Source organism: Zingiber officinale, chromosome 4A, assembly GCF_018446385.1.
Source record: "Zingiber officinale cultivar Zhangliang chromosome 4A, Zo_v1.1, whole genome shotgun sequence".
Taxonomy (NCBI): domain Eukaryota; kingdom Viridiplantae; phylum Streptophyta; class Magnoliopsida; order Zingiberales; family Zingiberaceae; genus Zingiber; species Zingiber officinale.
This window is the reverse complement of record NC_055992.1, coordinates 159,987,661-160,006,456: the sequence shown is the minus strand read 5'-3', so window position 1 is coordinate 160,006,456 and position 18,796 is coordinate 159,987,661. Positions and strand designations below refer to the sequence as shown.

General features: G+C 36.0%; 1 protein-coding gene across 2 annotated transcripts; it reads right to left on the bottom strand.

Moving 5' to 3' along the window:
* Positions 1-6,309: 6,309 nt before the first annotated feature.
* On the bottom strand, positions 6,310-18,194 carry LOC121971958. 2 transcript variants are annotated; one of them, XM_042523509.1, is made up of 3 exons: positions 17,832-18,194; positions 16,274-16,342; positions 6,310-7,104 (listed from the first exon to the last, which is right to left on the bottom strand). In XM_042523509.1, the coding sequence occupies exons 1-3, from the start codon at positions 18,117-18,119 to the stop codon at positions 6,514-6,516; spliced, it is 948 nt and encodes a 315-aa protein (XP_042379443.1). In that variant the 5' UTR covers positions 18,120-18,194; the 3' UTR covers positions 6,310-6,513. The 2 variants fall into 2 exon arrangements, with proteins under 2 accessions (XP_042379443.1, XP_042379444.1); XM_042523510.1 differs by having other exon boundaries at positions 16,309-16,342.
* Positions 18,195-18,796: the final 602 nt, after the last annotated feature.

The following is an 18,796-nucleotide window of genomic DNA, read 5'->3' as shown; positions in this document are numbered from 1 at the left end:
GGACAATCATTTTGTTGTTCTGATATGATGTTTAGCCAAACATGATAACATTTTTATTGATCATTTGGTACGGTGTCTTTGTTCTTCTCTTTTGATATACCATTTTTCTTTTTCTTTACTAAATCTTAAATTTTCAATACAACTAGTTCCCTACAACAATTCAAATTATATAAGTTTTTAAATTTTCTCATATGAATGTGTTATTACCTACAACAATAAGTTTGACATTTTTTCATATTGATATTTAGAAATATAAAATCATGTTTGGCAATGCCTGTGGGTACGGTCACTTGCCATTGGGAATACTTTTTTACCTACAACAATTGAAATTGTGTGAGATTACTACAAATCATTCTATGGAAGTTAAAGACAAAATATATAATGCATGGTGAAAATGACTGGTTTTATATAAATTTAAGGTTATTCAGATTGCTAAAAGGCTAAACCATTAACTGTGAATTTGAGATTATTTAACCCTAAATAATTGCAATCTTGTACATTTCAAAATTCTAAATAATATTAAGTGCATTGGTTTTATACCTTCTAAAAAACTAAATAAATGAATACTGAGTTTTGGACACGGGTAACATAGAAAATCTTGTTTTGGTAAACATTGTGCACAATGTTTAAAAATGGTTCAGAAGATTCTTTCTTACATCCAAGAACTTGAACAAATTGAGATAAAATGACGTAAATATGAATCATGAGAGTAAGTCAATTGAATTAAGTAAACTATTACATTTGAAGTTTTTGTATTAAATTATCAAGGGGGGTGAACATGAATAATGAGGTTTAAAGTCAAGAACAGTGGGTTTTTAGGCCTTAGATTTTATAAAACTATTGAAACTTGTGATTTTGGTTTTGAATTTATTTTTTGCCCATTTGACAATATCTTGTCACTTACACAAAAGATGACAATTTGAGATGAACTAGATTTTTACAAATTTGTTTAATTCTACTTGAAATTTGTCTACATCATATGTTTAAGCTTAGCTAAGCATAATTTCGTCTTCATCACAAAATGGAATAGGCATTGGCCATCTACCTTAACCTCTGCTTTTATCTGTCGTCTCTCTCCTACTACATGACATTGAAACCTCACTTGGATTTTCATTCTTTTCTATCATCAACACATTGACCCACATGGGAGTCATTTGGAAAAGATTCCCAAACAAGAATAAGAGATATCAATTTAATCTCTCCCAATGAGCCAAATTTCCCCCCTACCTGAATTGATTACCAACTACTAATCATGAATTCAGTATTGATATTACCTTGATTTTTCTAGATTCCAGTAATCTAAAGGGTGTCCGGTTTCTCGCTTGGGAAATTAGATGGACATCTGACGATCCTAATATAATCCACACTGGTGGAAGGAACCAAATAGTTGGACGAACCAGGCAAGCCAGAGTAATCACGATTCATGAAACTTCGACAATCAGTTGCTAAGGAAACTTTTGGTATGTTATCTTGGTTTATATGGTTATAAGTCTACATTAATCAGCATTACTTTTAATGGAATAGAATCTGAAACATTTGCTCCTTTTTCTCTTTCAATGGAAAGAATGCTCAAACTTTATGTTTTACTACCTTTTGTCACTCTCTTCTCTTTCTTCTCACCCCAATCTCAGATCAACAATCTTCTACCTTTGCAAAATTTATATTCCCACAGAATCTTCAATTTGAGAAAGGTATCAAAAAATCAAATACATATATATTGCAGAAACATTCATAAAACCTCTTTAGCGAGATAGAATTTTCTAAAGTAAAACAAATTGCCATGATAAATACCTAACCTACGTTGGAGAAAGTGTGTTAGGATTCCCAGATCGCTTATTAGGTTATTAGTCACTATGTAGTGGGATAATACATATGTAGTTATTCACTTTTCTAATCAACTCAAGTAACATTTTACTCTTAAAACTAAAGTAAACAACTATCTAAAGAAGAAAAGAAGGCTAAGGCATTTTCCCTACAGATAACTACAAGAAATAATTCACTAACAAAGAACAGAAGACCAACACTTCAACAACTAAAGCAATTTCTAGTTAATAAAATCAACTATAGTCTTGAATAGGAGCATGAGGGTGTGATTAATGGGATAATATATATAGACATCAAGGTATAGAGCAATGAGTATCAGGTTTAACACATCAGTTTTAGAGACAAATATTCCTTGATCCAAAAATTAGATGGCAAGTAACATGACAACCGTATGTGAGACAATATAAAACTAATCTAGCATCTACTTTATTAATCACTTTTCACTACTATGAGATTAAACAAATTATAATTTTATGTGGGAATGTAACACTTAAGATGTATTAACAAATCACTCCAAAGACTTGGTTAATCATTAAAAGCATATACAATGTAAATTTACGATGTCTTCCATATGTGTGTTTCTGAACAAATATGCAATCCAATAACCATGCACTTGAAAGACATGTTATATTCTTACGAACGCATTATCTATCAATCTGTTAATTGGTCAACAATGAAAGGAAAACTATAAACAAAGAAAAGAGACACATGTTCCACATGTGAGACAAGATCAGCCTTCTAAGTTGATTGCAAAGCGGGTAACAAGATGCAACCTTTTTGCCATTTTCAAGTAAAGAATATTATAAAATTTAGGCATTAATGGATATGGGATGTTTAGCCTTTAGTTGTTTGCAAGGTACAGCTTGACGAGTTAGAGAATAACAAAACACTGATAACTCTTCAACAATGTCAGTAACTCGAAACTAAAGCCGAGTAGCATTAACACATTTTTATTAGAAAAAAAGAAGTTTCATTCAAGGATACATTTGATAGGTAAATACAAGCCACCATCTGAAGCATCTTTTAATATACCCAATAGCAGGTTATTCTAGAATTAGGAAGTTAAAAGCATAATGTATTCACCATGACATTAAGTTTACTTCCTAAGTGCCTATGGGAGGATACTAGTAAAAATTTATGTCTCCTAACTTTGAAGGTAGAAGTTATTAGTATGCGGATTGATGAATTTCTTCCTCACATCTCAACAAGTATGGAAGGTCAAAATATGCCTTATAAGTACGATTCAGAAGCTACACAAGTATTTTAGACTTCATGTTCAAGCTTAAATTTAGTAATGTACCTAACTGGCATCAAGGTTCTCAACAACATGTGCATTCCAGTATTGATTTTAGAAATGGACAATGCAAACTAAATGTATTATAACGACAATCATAGCTTTGTAGAATGATGAGCTAAACAAAAACTCAATTGAATAACTTTAATGTCAAGCATCGAATAGGGAAATTAACTCACCAACACGACAATGCTACCCGCCGACACCTATCATTACGATCAATAAACATAAACAATAATACGAAGCATTTGTTATACCTTCCCCTATCAAATCGGAAGCAAATAGAGAGGGGATTAATTACTGTAAACAGGGAGAGAATCCCTCACTCGGAGTGGTATTCGTAGCCACCGCCAGCCGAATCGTATTCGTCGGAAGAAGAGGTCAGGGAGGAGGACGAAGAGGGGGAGAGGGTGTAGCGGTAGGCGTAGCGGCGGCGAGGCCGAGGGTCGTCGGGGAAGAATGGGGGGAACCACAAGAAGGAGAAGATGCAGACGGAGAGGCGGCGGATGTGGCGGAGGGGGAGGCAGCATATGAGATCGAGCGCCTCGTCGCTGCTCATCCGCTCGGGGTTGCAGGCCACATATTGGCAGGCTTCCGCCGACAGCCGCACCACTGCCACCGCCCACCCCGCGCGGAACACCATCTTCCCGATCTCGCGATCAGGCTCTCCTCCGCGGTACCACCGCCGTGGGGAAGAAGGAAGGAAGGAAGGAAGGAAGGAAGACGACTTTTTAAACGCGGAGAGAAGAAGGAAAAAAAAAATAAAACAGAGGCCTCGTTACCGCGACGCGATTAGGGTGGCCGAGTGGACGAGCCAGTCAGGGAAGAGACAGTGGCGGGCCCACGAGGTAGCGAATCGGGTTAATCCTTGTCGACCCCAATAACTTAGCTCAAAACGGTTACGGTCAAGATGTGCATCCAACGGCCAGATGTTTAGACACGAATCGTAAAGAAAGGATTGGGGCGTGCAAAGAGGCCAAAGGAATTTAATAATAATAGCAATCATATACTCACCAACAAAAATTTAAGAAAAAGTTCAAGGATAAACACATAAAGTCATGGTCCATTATTTCATGATCCATTATTTTATTTTTTATGAGTCTCATCACTTTAGTGTCTATCTTTAAACTTTTCCTTGAGTTTTTTTTCCTTGAGTATATCATTTTTCTTATACAGATAATAGATAGATATTTTATTAATAATAGAGCAATGATATGTAGAGAGAAAAAATCTCAAGGAAAAGCTGAAGGATAGATACATAAATTCATGACCCACTATTTCACTTTTGTGGGCTCCATCACTTATGTGTCTATTCCTGAGTTTTTCTTTGAGATTTTTTTCTTCTACATATCATTTTTCTAAATAATAATAGTAAATTAATTGACCAAACGGTAAAAATTAAAAGAGCACGCTAAATTATGTAAATGTAGGACCGTAAATGGATCAAATGTTCGTCAACAAGTTTGGAGTTTAGTTTGGTAAGAGTTTGTTTATATTCGTTCAATATACATAAGATTAATTAAATAAATAAACTTGAATAACTCGTTAAACTAAACAAACAAGCTTGAACACATACGTGTTTAACTCGTTAACATTCACGAACAATGTTCACGAATCATATTTATTAATAAAATTATTTTCAATATGCTATATAAATAATAAAATAAACAAATAAGTTTAAATTATCAAACTCAATAACTAATCAAACAATTAAAGTTTTCAAACAATCAAACAAGTTTGAATTGAGAGCTCGATAACATCTAAACAAACCAAACTCGAACCAAGCTCAAGACAAGCTCGAACCAAGCTCAAGCCAAGCTTGAATTGAGAGCTCGGAGTGTCATTGCCTGGGGTTAGCGTTTCGACCATGCCCTTTCAACTGTGTACCTGTATTTACTTCCCTCCATATCCGTGGGACCGGTTCTAGGGGGCTGCTGATATGGCGGTTTCACATTTTTTTTGAATTACGAGCTCAATAACATCTAAACAAGCTAAGCTCAAGTCAAGCTTCAACCAAGCTCAAGCTCATAAAAAATAAACTAAGCCAAACTTGAACAATCATTTCAAAAGTTTGATTCATTTTAAGCTCCACTAGACTTGGCTTGATTACCTTATCAAATAAATTTGAGCATCCCAAAGTTCTACTCAGCTCGACTCATTTATAGCCCTATGTAAATGGCTGAGGGGGTATTTTTTTTTTTTTAAAAAAAATCCAGAACAAAAAAGAAAGAAAGCACGTATATTTTCTATCTAAAATAATCCTTATTTAAGAAAATTGCTTTTTTATTTTAATCAAAATTAATATAATAATAATATACAAAAAAATATTATTATATTATTTTTTTACTAATAAATTTGTTTAAAATTATTTAAATTGTCTTAAAATTATTTTAAATTATCAAAATTACTATAAATATTTATAATAGCAACTACACGTAACAACTATTTAGATACTTGTTGTCCCTAGCCATGGTATCGTAGTAAGACATTCAAGTTATCACTCAGACACCTGTGATTTAAACCCTAACTATGATGTATTTGTAAAAAATTTTCCTCCAAATGAGGAGTGTAACCAAAGAATATTGGATTTCTAGACTAGCCGCAGCGTGTACTTCTCGATTTATCCTGATGATCGATAAAAAATTTCCGTGAAACCTAACCAAGATTATTATTATTTTTTATTTAGATACTTAGTGTACCGTTATAATTAAATCTTATACTTTAAAACTTAAAATTTTAAATCCTAAATACTAAATACTAGTATATCCAAATACGTTTTTAGTGACTAAATACTAATATATCCAAATACGTTTTTAGTGACTTATCAAAAATTTTAAATTTTATCAATTTTTTTTAAAATTGATCAAGATACTGTGTCAACTACTTAAATAATTACTGCATTATTACAATAATAGCTACTAAATAGTTATTAACATTATATTAATTATGAAAAATGATATTCTTAAAAAAAAATCTCAAGAAAAATTTTTAAAAATAGACACATAAATGATGGGACTAAAAAAAAATGAAATGATGAATCTCATCATTTACATGTCTATCCTTAAAAAAAAAATTTTGAAAATTTTCCTTGAGTATATCTAAACTAATTAATTATTCACTCGGTAACAATTAATCATCACTATTAAAATAGTTGAAAGTAAAGAATCATAACATCACTGAAAGTAAAAATATTTTTGGAATAAAATATCTAATTAGACATGTTTGACTTTTTTTAAATAAACATTTTACATAATTTATAGCGTCCTTTAATTTTTGCCCTATCCCAAATTAATGTACTACCATCTGAAGAAAGCATGACACAGCAATATTTACAGAGGTAAACCTCGACCAGCGCTGGAAATCAAAAGAATCATGTGGCCACAATGGAATAGGGCTCATTTTAGATCAGCCTGAAATTTGACAGACATGTACAGCAAGGCAAGTACTGCACCCTGAGGAAGGGGAGTAACTCTGGCAAGATTAGACCCGACCCACATTGCTATCACGACCACCGCGACGAGGTTACTGCTGTTTTTCCCACACAGCCAACTCGCAAAACGGATCAATATTGCGAGCATGATACCGGCTTGGCCTCCCATAAACCAGGCGATCAAGTAACCCATCTTGTATCCAGCATCCAACTGATTGTCTAGAAAGGCAATGGAGCTACAGATTGCAAGTGATACTTGGTACCCAATTATCTTCATCAAGAAGAGGATGAGGAAAGTGAATCTTAACACTCCGATGAATGGACTCCTCTCGTAATGTGAAGATTCTTGGTTTCGTTCTCTCTTGTAATACTGGGAGTACGCCTTGTTCTGCCTCTCATTCCACATCCGTTGCTTCAATTCTGCCCATCTGCGGATCCTTTTCCTTTCATCATCTTCAAAATTATGCGTTTTATTTCTTCGCCATGTTCTCTCTGTATGCCCAACAAATCTCAGTTTCATGTCATATCGAGCCCTTGAGTCTTCATCCGACAGCTCCTGAAATGGAGATCATAATATATGGTGTGAGAAATCATGGTACAAACTCAATTTTATGTTTCCTGAAATTTCCAAATCATAGCAGACATCAGATCTTTCTGGATTGCAATTGCATATAATCTTCTCTTTCCTTTTCGTAAACAATTTTATGCCAGGTAAAATAAGTAACAAAATGTTGATTTCTCTTAAGAACATACATTCAAAGAAAACCTAGTTAGTATCTAATGCCTGCATATATTCACCACAGTGCTTTGCTTAACCAACTAAAAATGAAAACTAAATTAAATTACGAGTGTGATTTACCTGAACAGGAGTCTTTTTATTAATCTCTTGATTAGGTTGCAAAATAATAAATAATACTAAAGATACCACTATATGAGGACATTCAGTGCTGTCATATTTAAGAGTTTACATAACACTATTGAAAGAAATCTTCATGACTTGATGAATTGAGGTAGGAAGAAAGAAGCCATTTCCTTTATGCCAGTTATGGGGCTTGTAGAGTGTATAGTTTTCTATAATTACAAATTAATAAAACTTTACTAGCTATATATATAGTGATTTTCTCTGAAAATTGTGAAGATCGTAAGCTGGGGATGTGACTACTACGTTGACTGGATGTAGACCTCGCTTCGATCTATGATCACAAGAAAATGTCAGTGCTAGATGAAACGGTGTGAAGCCGTACACCAAGTGTCACACCATTTCATCTGGATGTGGACCTTGCTCCACTCTGCAATCATCTGGTGTACGAGGATGTGACTGATCTTGGCCTTCGCTTAAACGTGCCCTCAGCATAATTTGGGCTGCAAAAAATGAAGAAAAATCAGTTAGATTCAAAGATGAGGAGAAGAAAGAGCATACCTAGACAGGACGGCAGCCATGTTCAAATCAGGCCTAGGCCGGACGCCCTCCAACAACAACCGGTGGATGTGATACTTCTGACCGGCCAAACTAGAGGCTGCTTGGAGATAGCCCGATCGACTTCGGTATATCCCGAGTGACGGAGACGTCATCACTTCCAACTGTCAGCTGGTTAGGAAGTCGGGCCGATCGGGAAAGCGAACGAAGAAGTAGTGTTCCCTCCAGTGATTATTAGAGGAAGATATCTTATCAAAAAAGACGGAGCTGACTCGGGCTTGGAACAGAAAGATCCCAGCTCGGACAATTTAGGATAATAAAAGTAATGGAAGACCCAAGGCACTAAAGGGATGTCATGTAAACGAAATAACACGACAACCCCGCACAGCAACCTAAACAAATTCGACACTAGTTGATGTAGGGAGATGTGGAAATATTTACAGACGGCAGAAAAGAAAGGCTGCACAGGAAATCGAAGACCGACGCAAAATTGGTCCGTAAAGAAAGGCAGGAAGCTGGCTGGAGGCTCATGGGACTGGTCATAAGCGGAGGGAATGACTATTTTATAGTCAGAGGGGAAATGGTAGGTAGATTTCATTTGGTCTATCTCGTCCCCATTAAATTTGGACGCGATGGAAGTGTACCAAAGCTCGGGGACGGGCACAGGAGGTTACGGAGAACTAGCCATCGAAAACAAGGAAAGCGAGAAGAAGCAAAGCACGGATTCAACGAAAGGAAGAAAGAAGAACCTTACTGAGAAAGGACACCGGCGAAGATGAGGAGGAGAGGCATCGCAGAGAGTGCTCGAAGACGAAATCGCATGGGCAATGTGAAGACGACGACGAGCAGATGAAGATTTATAAACTCGCGGCCAATCGCCAAAGTCGTCCTATCAAGTGTTGCGCAAAACCACGATGAGATCTGGCCGTGGAATTTGAAAAGGCACCTATCACATCATCAGCGGATATCCGCTTGTCACGTCAAACGTGCGGCCGCAGAAGGTGGGACACGTGGCAGTCGGCTATGGGAGAGCATTAATGGGACTTAATTAAAAGGCGAGGCCACGTGCTCAACCATAATAATCAAAGATTTGCACGATCTTCCAAAAATTTAGATGATGTCAACTACTACGAAAAGGCACTCATTTGAGAAAACCGCAAAGAAATGGAAAAATTCACTAAGTGTGGTCGTCAACGATCCCGATCGGCACAGATGTCTTACTATGATATAGCCGAGCGACCGATCCCCATCAGGCTTATGAGGTATGATCTGAGCGGCAGCTACACACTCAGGTCAGCAAATGAAATAAAACGACGAAGATTATGTGATCCGATCAGGAGTCGAGAACAGAGAAAGGAATGGTCGATCGGCGAACTAGGTCTCCGAGTCAACGATAAGACTTTGACGCTTATTATTGTCGAAGGACGCTTGGGCTCCAGCTAATAAACTAAAGTCAAACAACGATTGGAAGATATGAGCCGACCGACAGCCAGAGCACAAATAGTGTTCGATCAGGGGAGGTCACCCAAGGCACTACTCGTCCAGTAAGTCGGACTTGCAGTCTCCTTCGACTAGACTTGAAGGGAAGACTTGTGATGCGATGATAAAGGGGTCCACTAAGTGCGGGTCAGAATGAGATAGCAGCCAACGTGGTAGTCAGAGTCAAGGAGATCAACGCTAAAAAACCAACGGGCTCACCAAAGGGGGTCCGAGTGGAACTCTACTGCAATGGCCGATCGGGCATAAAGCTCCAGACCGGCAAAGGGTTGATCCAAGCAGAATGCCCGTGCAGCCAAGATCATCAGGCGCTCATCACGGAGCAAAGGAGCGTCCGGGCGACCAGAGCGTTAGCTCGGTCGGGCAGAACGAGCCACTGTACCTAATTACCTTAAGGAAGAGCAGCCGATACCGACCAAGAGGAGGTGTCCCTAGCCAAGCAGCTTCCTCGCTCGGTCGAGCAGCGAGATCCTTGACGTATCTCTGAACATCCTTTTGGGAGACAGTGCTGCTGACACGAGACATGGTCAATAGGCGGATCATACGACTGAAGCTTCTACTGTCTTATCAGAGATATGCATGCCCTGTTAAGATATGACATCAAAGGTATTTTCCTAATAGATCCTTTCATAGGGCAAATTGAAGAACATGTAAACGCCTCGAGGAACGTGCACGTCACCCACCAGGGCACTATATAAAAGGGATCCATGCAACGGCGGAGGTACGTGTTATTCACTATTCACGCTTGCGTTTGCGTTTGTTGTTGTTCCGTTTTCTTCCCTCTTTCTGGTGACTGACTTGAACGTCGGAAGACCAACGTCGAGGACCCCTTCCCTGGCTCGACACTGATGTTTCTTGTGATTACAGAGTGGAGTGAGGTCCATATCCAATCAACGCAGCAACCACATCACCAGCTTGTCATCTCCACGATTTTCGGACAGAATCATATAGTTTACTATTTTATAATATTTTAGATAACCTTATACGCTTGACATTTTTAATGTCACATAAAATATTAAATGTATTGATAAAATACCATATAATTTAGATAAATATCAACTGAATTGAAATAGCTTAATTTAGCCCAATGTGGATCCAACTTGGAGGGAAAACCAAACAGCACACTAGAACAAAGTGAGGGGTTCATGGGAAAAGACTATCACCAGTGCTGTTTTAATTTTGAAACATCAAGCCCTCTATTCAATTAATATTGAAAATAGGAGATAACTGTAGGTAGATTGCCTAAATTGAGATGGTAAAATGATATTGCCATTTGAACACTAGGGCCCAAATGATATACCACACATTGCACCACAATCGGAGCATTTAAACCTTGAGAAACTAAACTGCTTAGATGCCCCTTTAACCATGTCAAAAAGCTTGCACTTTAACATCAACACCTCAAGTCAGACACGCACTCCCAATGATCACTTGTAAAAAACCTTTTCAAAAATAACGATACAAAAATAACGTACTGGATATCTAGTTCCATACCCAAATACGCTACTCTAACGATACAAATGATGATCCCAAATACATCAAAATAAAAATCTTGTGTAAATATATTTGTGAGAATTGTCAGACTTAGTAGTAACAGTTGCAAGAGTCACAACTATACGTTGAATGGATTTAGTCCCTCGTTAAATATCTAGCTAAAGATGTCATGGTTGTGCTATAAATATAATGTACCTATTCTCCTAACAATAATATAATATCTCATCCCTCTCAATTTAGCAAGATAGAATGTTCTTTTAAGGCTAAAGTTTTCCTCAATCTCCTTAAGGGAGGTTGTGAGTTTGATATGGTGATATAAGCTCCCCAATCGTCATTGTTTGGCCAACCATAATTCAGTTTTCACTCCTGTGCACTTCTCTCCTCATCCTCCACCAACACATTGCCAAACATAATTTTTCTCCCCCTATATAATTTTTCTTTTTCTTTCGGCTACCACTGCCTACCCTATATATTTAGGCTGTGTTTCATCACTTGTCATTTTTTAGTGACTCCTGCTATGTGACCCACCTACAGTGAGCACTTCATTATTGTGTCCTCTTTTTCTATAACTACTTTTTACATGTAAATTCCTTGACATTCTAGCTCAAATAGATTTGTCCTAGTCCTTCCTATCACTGCCACCTTGTCATTAAGTTATCCAAATCTGACTTCTTTATTTTTAAGGGCCTCGCAGCTTGGCTCACTGACATGCTATATATTTCTCTTCCTCATTGATGTCCTCTAAACTCTCTCAACCTCAATAGAATGACGACTATGTTTTTTAGAAGGTCTCCTAGTTTGCTATGTCTATCACGTACCACTTTTCTGTATATCTTAACTAATGCCAAACGCCTTCAAAATAATGAGAGCCTAATGAGCATGAAAGAAAAATGAATAAGAAATCAAACTAAGTTAGTATGCACTCTAAATTGAGATGGAACCATACTTATCAATTGAATTCAATTTAGCTTGATTTGAATTGACTTTACATCTACTCACCGTATCTTTTCCGTTGATTTTTTTTTTATAAAAAAGAAATTAAATTAGATTGTCATATTGAAATTATTGACATAAATTTACAATAACAACCAACAACCAAACATTATCTCACTAAGTGGGGTAGGCTTGTTGACATAAATTTAACATCTAAATATTCAAAAAAGATATCAATACAACAACCAACAACCAACAACCAAATCTTATCCCACTAGGTGGGGTCGGCCATATGAATCCTTCTAAGTCATTGGCCCTATCTCATATTATATCATCATTTATATTTAAATAAATTTTATTTTATTTTATTGTTGTTAATCAAGTCTTTTTTTTTCTTCTTCTTTCTCGTTTGATATGAACATTTGTCATAGTTTCACATCATCTAACTAAAGTATTTATTGGTCATTTAAGTATATATTTGTATTATCTTAAACGTGTCTCCCAGAGTTTTCACTCAATAGGTGCAACCCGACTTTCTCTCTAATATTTTCATTTTTTATCCTGTCCATTCTTGTATGTTCGCATATCCACATAGCAGGTCTAACCATCGTTTTGTAAAACTTTCCTTCAAGTCTTAAAGGTACTTTACGATCACGAAAAACATTTGACGCTCTCCTTTATTTCAACCACCCCGTTTGTATTTTAGATAAACATCTCTCAATCCCTCCATTGCTTTGTAAAAAATGATCTTAGATATTTAATACTCTAGTTATAGACAACTTGTCATCTCTTATCTTAATAGTTGTTTCATTACGTCTAATATTTCTAAATTTAAATTTCATATATTCTGTCTTAAAAAACCTTTCACTTCTATTGTTTCCCATAAAGATTTGAGTTTATCACTTACTCTTCATGTGTCTCATCTACCAAAATAATATCATCTGCAAACAACATGCATCGCGATACTGTATCTTGGATGTGTACAATGAGTTCTAACATGATTAGTGTAAAAAAATAGGACTTAGAACTGATCCTTAATGTAACCCTATCTTTATGTGAAATGCTTGGGTTAAGTCTTCATTATTGTCATTACTTCCTCGTACATATCCTTAATTAATTCAATATACGCTATGCTAAGGTCTTCCTTTTCTAGAATTCTCCATATAATTTTCCTTGGGACTCTATCATAAGCTTCTTCTAAATCGACGAATATCATGTGTAAGTCTTGCTTCTGTTTCCGATACTTTTCAATTAGTTGTTTGAGAAGATGTACAACTTATATTATCGACCTTCTAGGTATAGATCCAAATTGATTTTTGGTCACCATAGTCTCCTTAGTTTTTTTCTATTACTCTTTCCCAAAATTTAATGATATGACTCATTAATTTAATACCCCTACAGTTTACACAATTTTGTATGTCTCTTTTATTCTTATATAAGAGAGCTAAAGTACTTACCATCTGATCATACATTTTTTTTAGTTTTCAATATTAGGTTGAATAATTTTGTGAGTCGTTCAATACCTTATTTCCAAAGGCACTTTCATACCTCTATCAAAATATCATTTGCTTTAACTGCTTTTTCATTTTACATCCTATTTAAACTTGCTCTACTTCTGAAGTTAGAATTATAGGATAAAAATTTAAATTTCTATACTTAAATTATCTAAATTAAGTTAGTCATCTAAACCTTCGTTAAAAAGTTGATGAAAATACCTCTTTCATCATTCTTTTATTTTCTCATCATTTATTAGTATCATATTACATTTATCTTTAATACATCTTATTTGATTATTCTATAAATGAAAAAAAAAAATTATTATCAGAAAATATTCAAATTTTTTAGTTAGATTGATTTACAATTATGCAAACTGAAACCAAACCATAATTTTAAATAGTTTGATCAACACTATACCAAATTAAACAATTTTGAAGAAAACTGATCAAATAATGAACACCCCTATCCAAATCCATTCAAGGAAGACGCCAAGAGTCAATATCAACCAGTTCTAGGTTAGTGGCCTCAAGTGTCAAGACCTAGTTCAATTTCTTATTAATAATTTACTGATAAAATGCAAAGACAGAGAAGGGTCCAATTAATAAAGAGAGGATAAGGGAGAGGATGACTGTTCAAAAAAAAAAAAATAGCAAACTTAAAAAATGGAATTAGATTTAAAATATATATAGAAAAGAAAAATAATTATAAAAAGAATGAAGAAATAATTGAAAAGAAAGAGAGCAATTAAAAAATTGGTGAAAGATTTAAAGCATTTGTTTTACATTATTTACATGCTAAGTTCATCTTCCCTTCCTCGTTATCTTGAGTTGAGATATCACAAATTTCTATCTCGTAGATTTGCCATCCTTATTATGTTTTTCTGTGAGCCATTTAAGATGATATTAGCTAATTTTTCTGATTCTAACATCTCTCTCACAAGGAGTGAAATGACCTTAATTTGCAATACCTCAATCCCTGTTGATTACAACTTCAATGAATAGTTAATTTTGTGTCATTTTCCAGTTAGTCATATTTAGGGTATATTAGGCTAAACAATTGGTTTATGGATAAAACAATATATTTAAAGGCCATTTTTGAGCTGTGACCTAATATGTATTTGTGTCCCTAGTCCAGCTTAAGATTGTCACATGATCTTCTACATCCCTGCACCTCTTGTTGCCTACTTCAAAGTTGAGCAACTTAGTCTCCTCTTAGATGAGTGTTGTAATGATCTCTTGGAATCATCATCGTTGACAAAGTTTGAAATCTCATTCTAAGATGGGATTTTATTTCACAATCAAAATAAAACATGTTGGCCATGTTGAGTGTCGTGGTTCCGTTGAGCACCAATCGCAAGTGGAGGAGCACACCTAACATCGGTGGCTATATCGAGCACCGATCCTAGATGAGGAAGGAGAACGATCGAGGAAGAGGAGAACTTGCAAATCTTGTAGAAGCCTCAGGGTTTATCAAAAGCCTCATCATCGTTGCATGAAGCCTTTTGTGGTCTTTGTCCTTGCATGAAGCCTCACATTGTCGTGGTGATATTTTATCATTTTAGTGAATTTCATTTGCCAGTTAGGGCAAAATGAGAAGCTTTGCTTGTGTTGACCAACACAAACCAAAATTATAAACTATGTTTATTGGTCTCCATCCTCCTGATAGTACACACAATTGAGCAATTCTTCAACTCTTGTCGTTCAATAATAGTGACATTGAGAAATACTACAAATCTCTCAGAACTTCTTTGTGTTGGACATAGCATAATTGCATCTAAATGGGGTCCTCTCCTATGTGATCCTATTACTTTTTAGGATGCATAAAGACCATTTTTTTTTTGTTGTTTATGGTTGACATTGTCTCCTCTGGTTGAGAAAGCATTTTGTTGTACCCCACTGTGAGTCCCCTTGGTCACACTACTTCTAGTTTGACAACCTTGTTTAGGTCCTCATGAACTCGCCATAAGTGCAACCCCTTGATGATACTTGTGCTGCTCTTGGTGAGCTTCAACTTATGGATTGATAACGAATTTAATTCCTCATAAATCAAATTTCAACACAAATCATTGGGTATCCTTTGAGCAACAATGTGTCAAGCAATGAGTTGATTGCTTAAGGTAAGTTTTTATTCCTTTCCCTTGTATTGGGCAGTGTTTGTAGTGTTTAGGCATCGTAGACCTATGACTCTCTGAACAGTCAATTTTGTTGTGCCTTTTCCTTTGTTACTATCAAGTGTATTTGTCATTTTCATTTTTCTCTCTGTTTAATTTTTTTTTTGTTTATCTAACAAATTGAAAATAGATAATACCCATACTCAAGGTTGAGGAAAGGTGTTAGATTTAATACTAATAGAGCATTAATACCAATAGTTAATAGTTTTAAAGTCATGACTACATGTTCAATCAATTTAATCACACATTAGCTATTTAGTTATAGGGTGTTATGATTGAGTTTCAGAACAATAGTACAATATTTCATCCCTCTCAACTATATTAATAGTAATTCCCAATATACTATTTGATATGGAAAACAATCCATGCAGCATGCCAAGAATAAGTGAATATGCGAAAAAGAAAAGTTTCTATCTGCTCATGGAAAACTACTCGACCAAGGTCCTAGATGATTATCATGATTATGATGATCCATAAAAAATCACTTGTGCAAATAAATACTTGACCTAAATGTTCAGAACTTGTATACTGATGCTATACATATATTGGTAGCAAAAGAAGCAAAAAATTCCAGACATGGAGCAAGAAACAATATGAGAAAATAAAGCAAATAATCGATGTTTGTAACTATACATAAATGTTTGAGCATGAATCATATACCCAACTAGATTTTGTGCATGTTCTGGAGAAAATTAATGCAATATTGATGATAATCACCTCATATGCATAACGGATGCTTTTAAAAATCTCACCAGCTTGCAAGTTCTTGTTAACATCAGGATGATACTGCACAAAACAATATTATGGCAAACCTGTTAGCAAGGAGCTCAGGTCTCAATGCATAGGGAACAGTTCATAATAGGTCAGATAATGCCAAATTTCAAAATATTTTAAAGCATAAATGCCCTAAAATTGGTCTGAAATTCTAAATATCTGTTTTTCTTAGGTAGCATATCTCACATTATTTGAGAAACTCCAAAATGGGTTTTTTACTATGGACCCAATTGTTGAACCAGATGAAATTGAGAGGTTTACTTTTAATTTGCCACATACTCAGCATGATCCATTGTCACTACCAGTTGGAAGTATGATAGATGCTCATATAAATTTGACCACTAAGCCCATTTCACTACTGTCAATATATTCATATTCATCCAACAATAGTGGTGTACTTTTGCTACCAATATTGCACTGGTGGCATCCTCTCCGCTATTAGATGGAGTAACCAATGCATTAAACACAGTATGTAGCTCATCAGATGTAAAATTGAAATTCACCTGCATAGTTATTAATTTAGCAGTGTATTTGTTCCTCATAAGAGCTGCCATGTGATTTTGCTGGTTTTATGTGAAAATTTCTCAATGACTTGTTGAGTAATTGTACTTCCACAAGTAACAAAATTGCATTTTCTGTATAATTCTACAGACCATGACACCCTGTATAGGGCTAATTTATGGAGTACAACACATGGTTCCATGCCTGATCAACATGTACTTATACCCATTAGAACTAGCCTAAACTTGGTCAACCAGCATTTAGTTTACTCTCCACTCTCATGATCTCTTTTTTTGAATTCCCTATCCTTTGATAGTCGTCCAAGTTCTTTCTTTCACAATCACAAAAGCACAAATTGGTCCCTTTCGAAGGACTAAGTTTTTAGGAAGAGGATACAGTCAAATTCTTACACATCAACAACGTTCCCTTATGCTGTAATTATTTCCCTTGGTATTTTCCTAATTGCTATTTCCTAATTACACACAGGTCCAAATTCTGCTTGATTTAGCAGCGACGGCTTTGTTAGATAATAACCCTACCTTGTGGGAATAACATATATAAATTGCGCCCCTTCCTAGCATGCTAAAACTTTTGAAGTGAATGATAATTCAACAATTCAGTAGTCCAAACACGCAAGCAAAATGATAGAAACACCCAAATCCTTAGTAAAATAAGATGAGAACAATGAAGAAGAAGCCAAATCCAACCACAAACTGTTTCAAGACCAAATTGACCGCTGAAAAACTGAGTAAAACTTGCTTGAAGGTATATTAACATTACAAAAAAACAGTTTCGAAGTTCGGGAAAAACAGAGAAGGCAATTCTCGACCATTCTATTGCCACATTTTAGTTTATTAAATCTCAACAAGACGAGTCGAACAAAAATGGAAACCGGGAACTTCCACGAATCCTTTCAGAGAAACAGATAGATCCGAAGGGGAAAAAAAATCAAAGAGCAAGAAGAACAAGAGGATAATGATGATGCAAAAAGATCAGGGACCTTTCTAGCAAGGAGGCGGTACGCCCGCTTAATCTCGGTGTTGGAGGCGCTCCGAGGAAGACCGAGGACCTCGTAGTGGTCCTGCTCACCCCTTCTGTCCTCTCTCCGTGAGGATGCCGCCGCCGCCGCGGACACATGTCCTGCCCGTTCGGCCGGTCCCCGAACGGGGCCAGTGGCCCAGGCCCAAAGACCCACGAACGCGATCGGGGCTCGGGAAGGAAGGCACAGCCGCCCGCCAAATCCACCGCCGGCGGCCGTAGAGGAGGTGGCCGTGGTGCTCGTTCCCATCGGCACTTGGGACGAGAGGAGGAAGGCGGTAGGTCTCGACCTCGACGATCCGCTCCGGCCCGCTCCACCACTAAAGTACTGAAAATGGTCCATTTTACAAAAGCACCTACACTTTTTCAAAATTTTTGTTAGGCCATTTAGATGGATTAAGTGGGTAAAACAATATTTTATAAAAAAAAAATTTCTTTTTTCAAGTCGTAAACATTCTTTCATACGTTATTGAATATATATTATCCTTGATTTATTTCATTGTTTAAAAATAATATTTTGATCTCATAGCCAAAAATATAGTTAAGTTGTTAATAGAAAATCGACATTTTTTTAATGATCTAATCACTTTTTCAACAAGATCAAGGCTTGCTTAATTCTTGAAAAATAATTCCTTCCACCCCAATTACAAGCTCGAGAAAATTAGATTCTGTGCCATCCATCCTAAGCATGTCAAAGTTGGATTTCAAGCAGCTATTAGCTGTAGAGTTGTCGAACCATTTAAGTCCTTCCGGACTTGGCATGGATCCACCCAAGTTGGACCGAGGTTAGCACAATTCAATGGGGCTCAATCTAAACACACAGACCCTGAAGTGATTTTTATTTTTTTACTTTTTTAATTTTTAAAAAATAAATAAAATTAAGGAAAAATTTGCATATAGTCCCCATTAGCAAACACAACTTTACAT

Bases quoted from the DNA above. Each gene is read 5' to 3' on its own strand.
- LOC121971958 (XM_042523509.1), bottom strand. From the start codon at position 18,119: ATGGGAACGAGCACCACGGCCACCTCCTCTACGGCCGCCGGCGGTGGA. The intron at 16,343-17,831 runs GTCCCTGATCTT...TGTTTTGTGCAG, and splicing joins ACCGCCTCCTTGCTAGAAAG to TATCATCCTGATGTTAACAA. The intron at 7,105-16,273 runs GTGATTATCATC...TCTCCATTTCAG, and splicing joins GCATCCGTTATGCATATGAG to GAGCTGTCGGATGAAGACTC.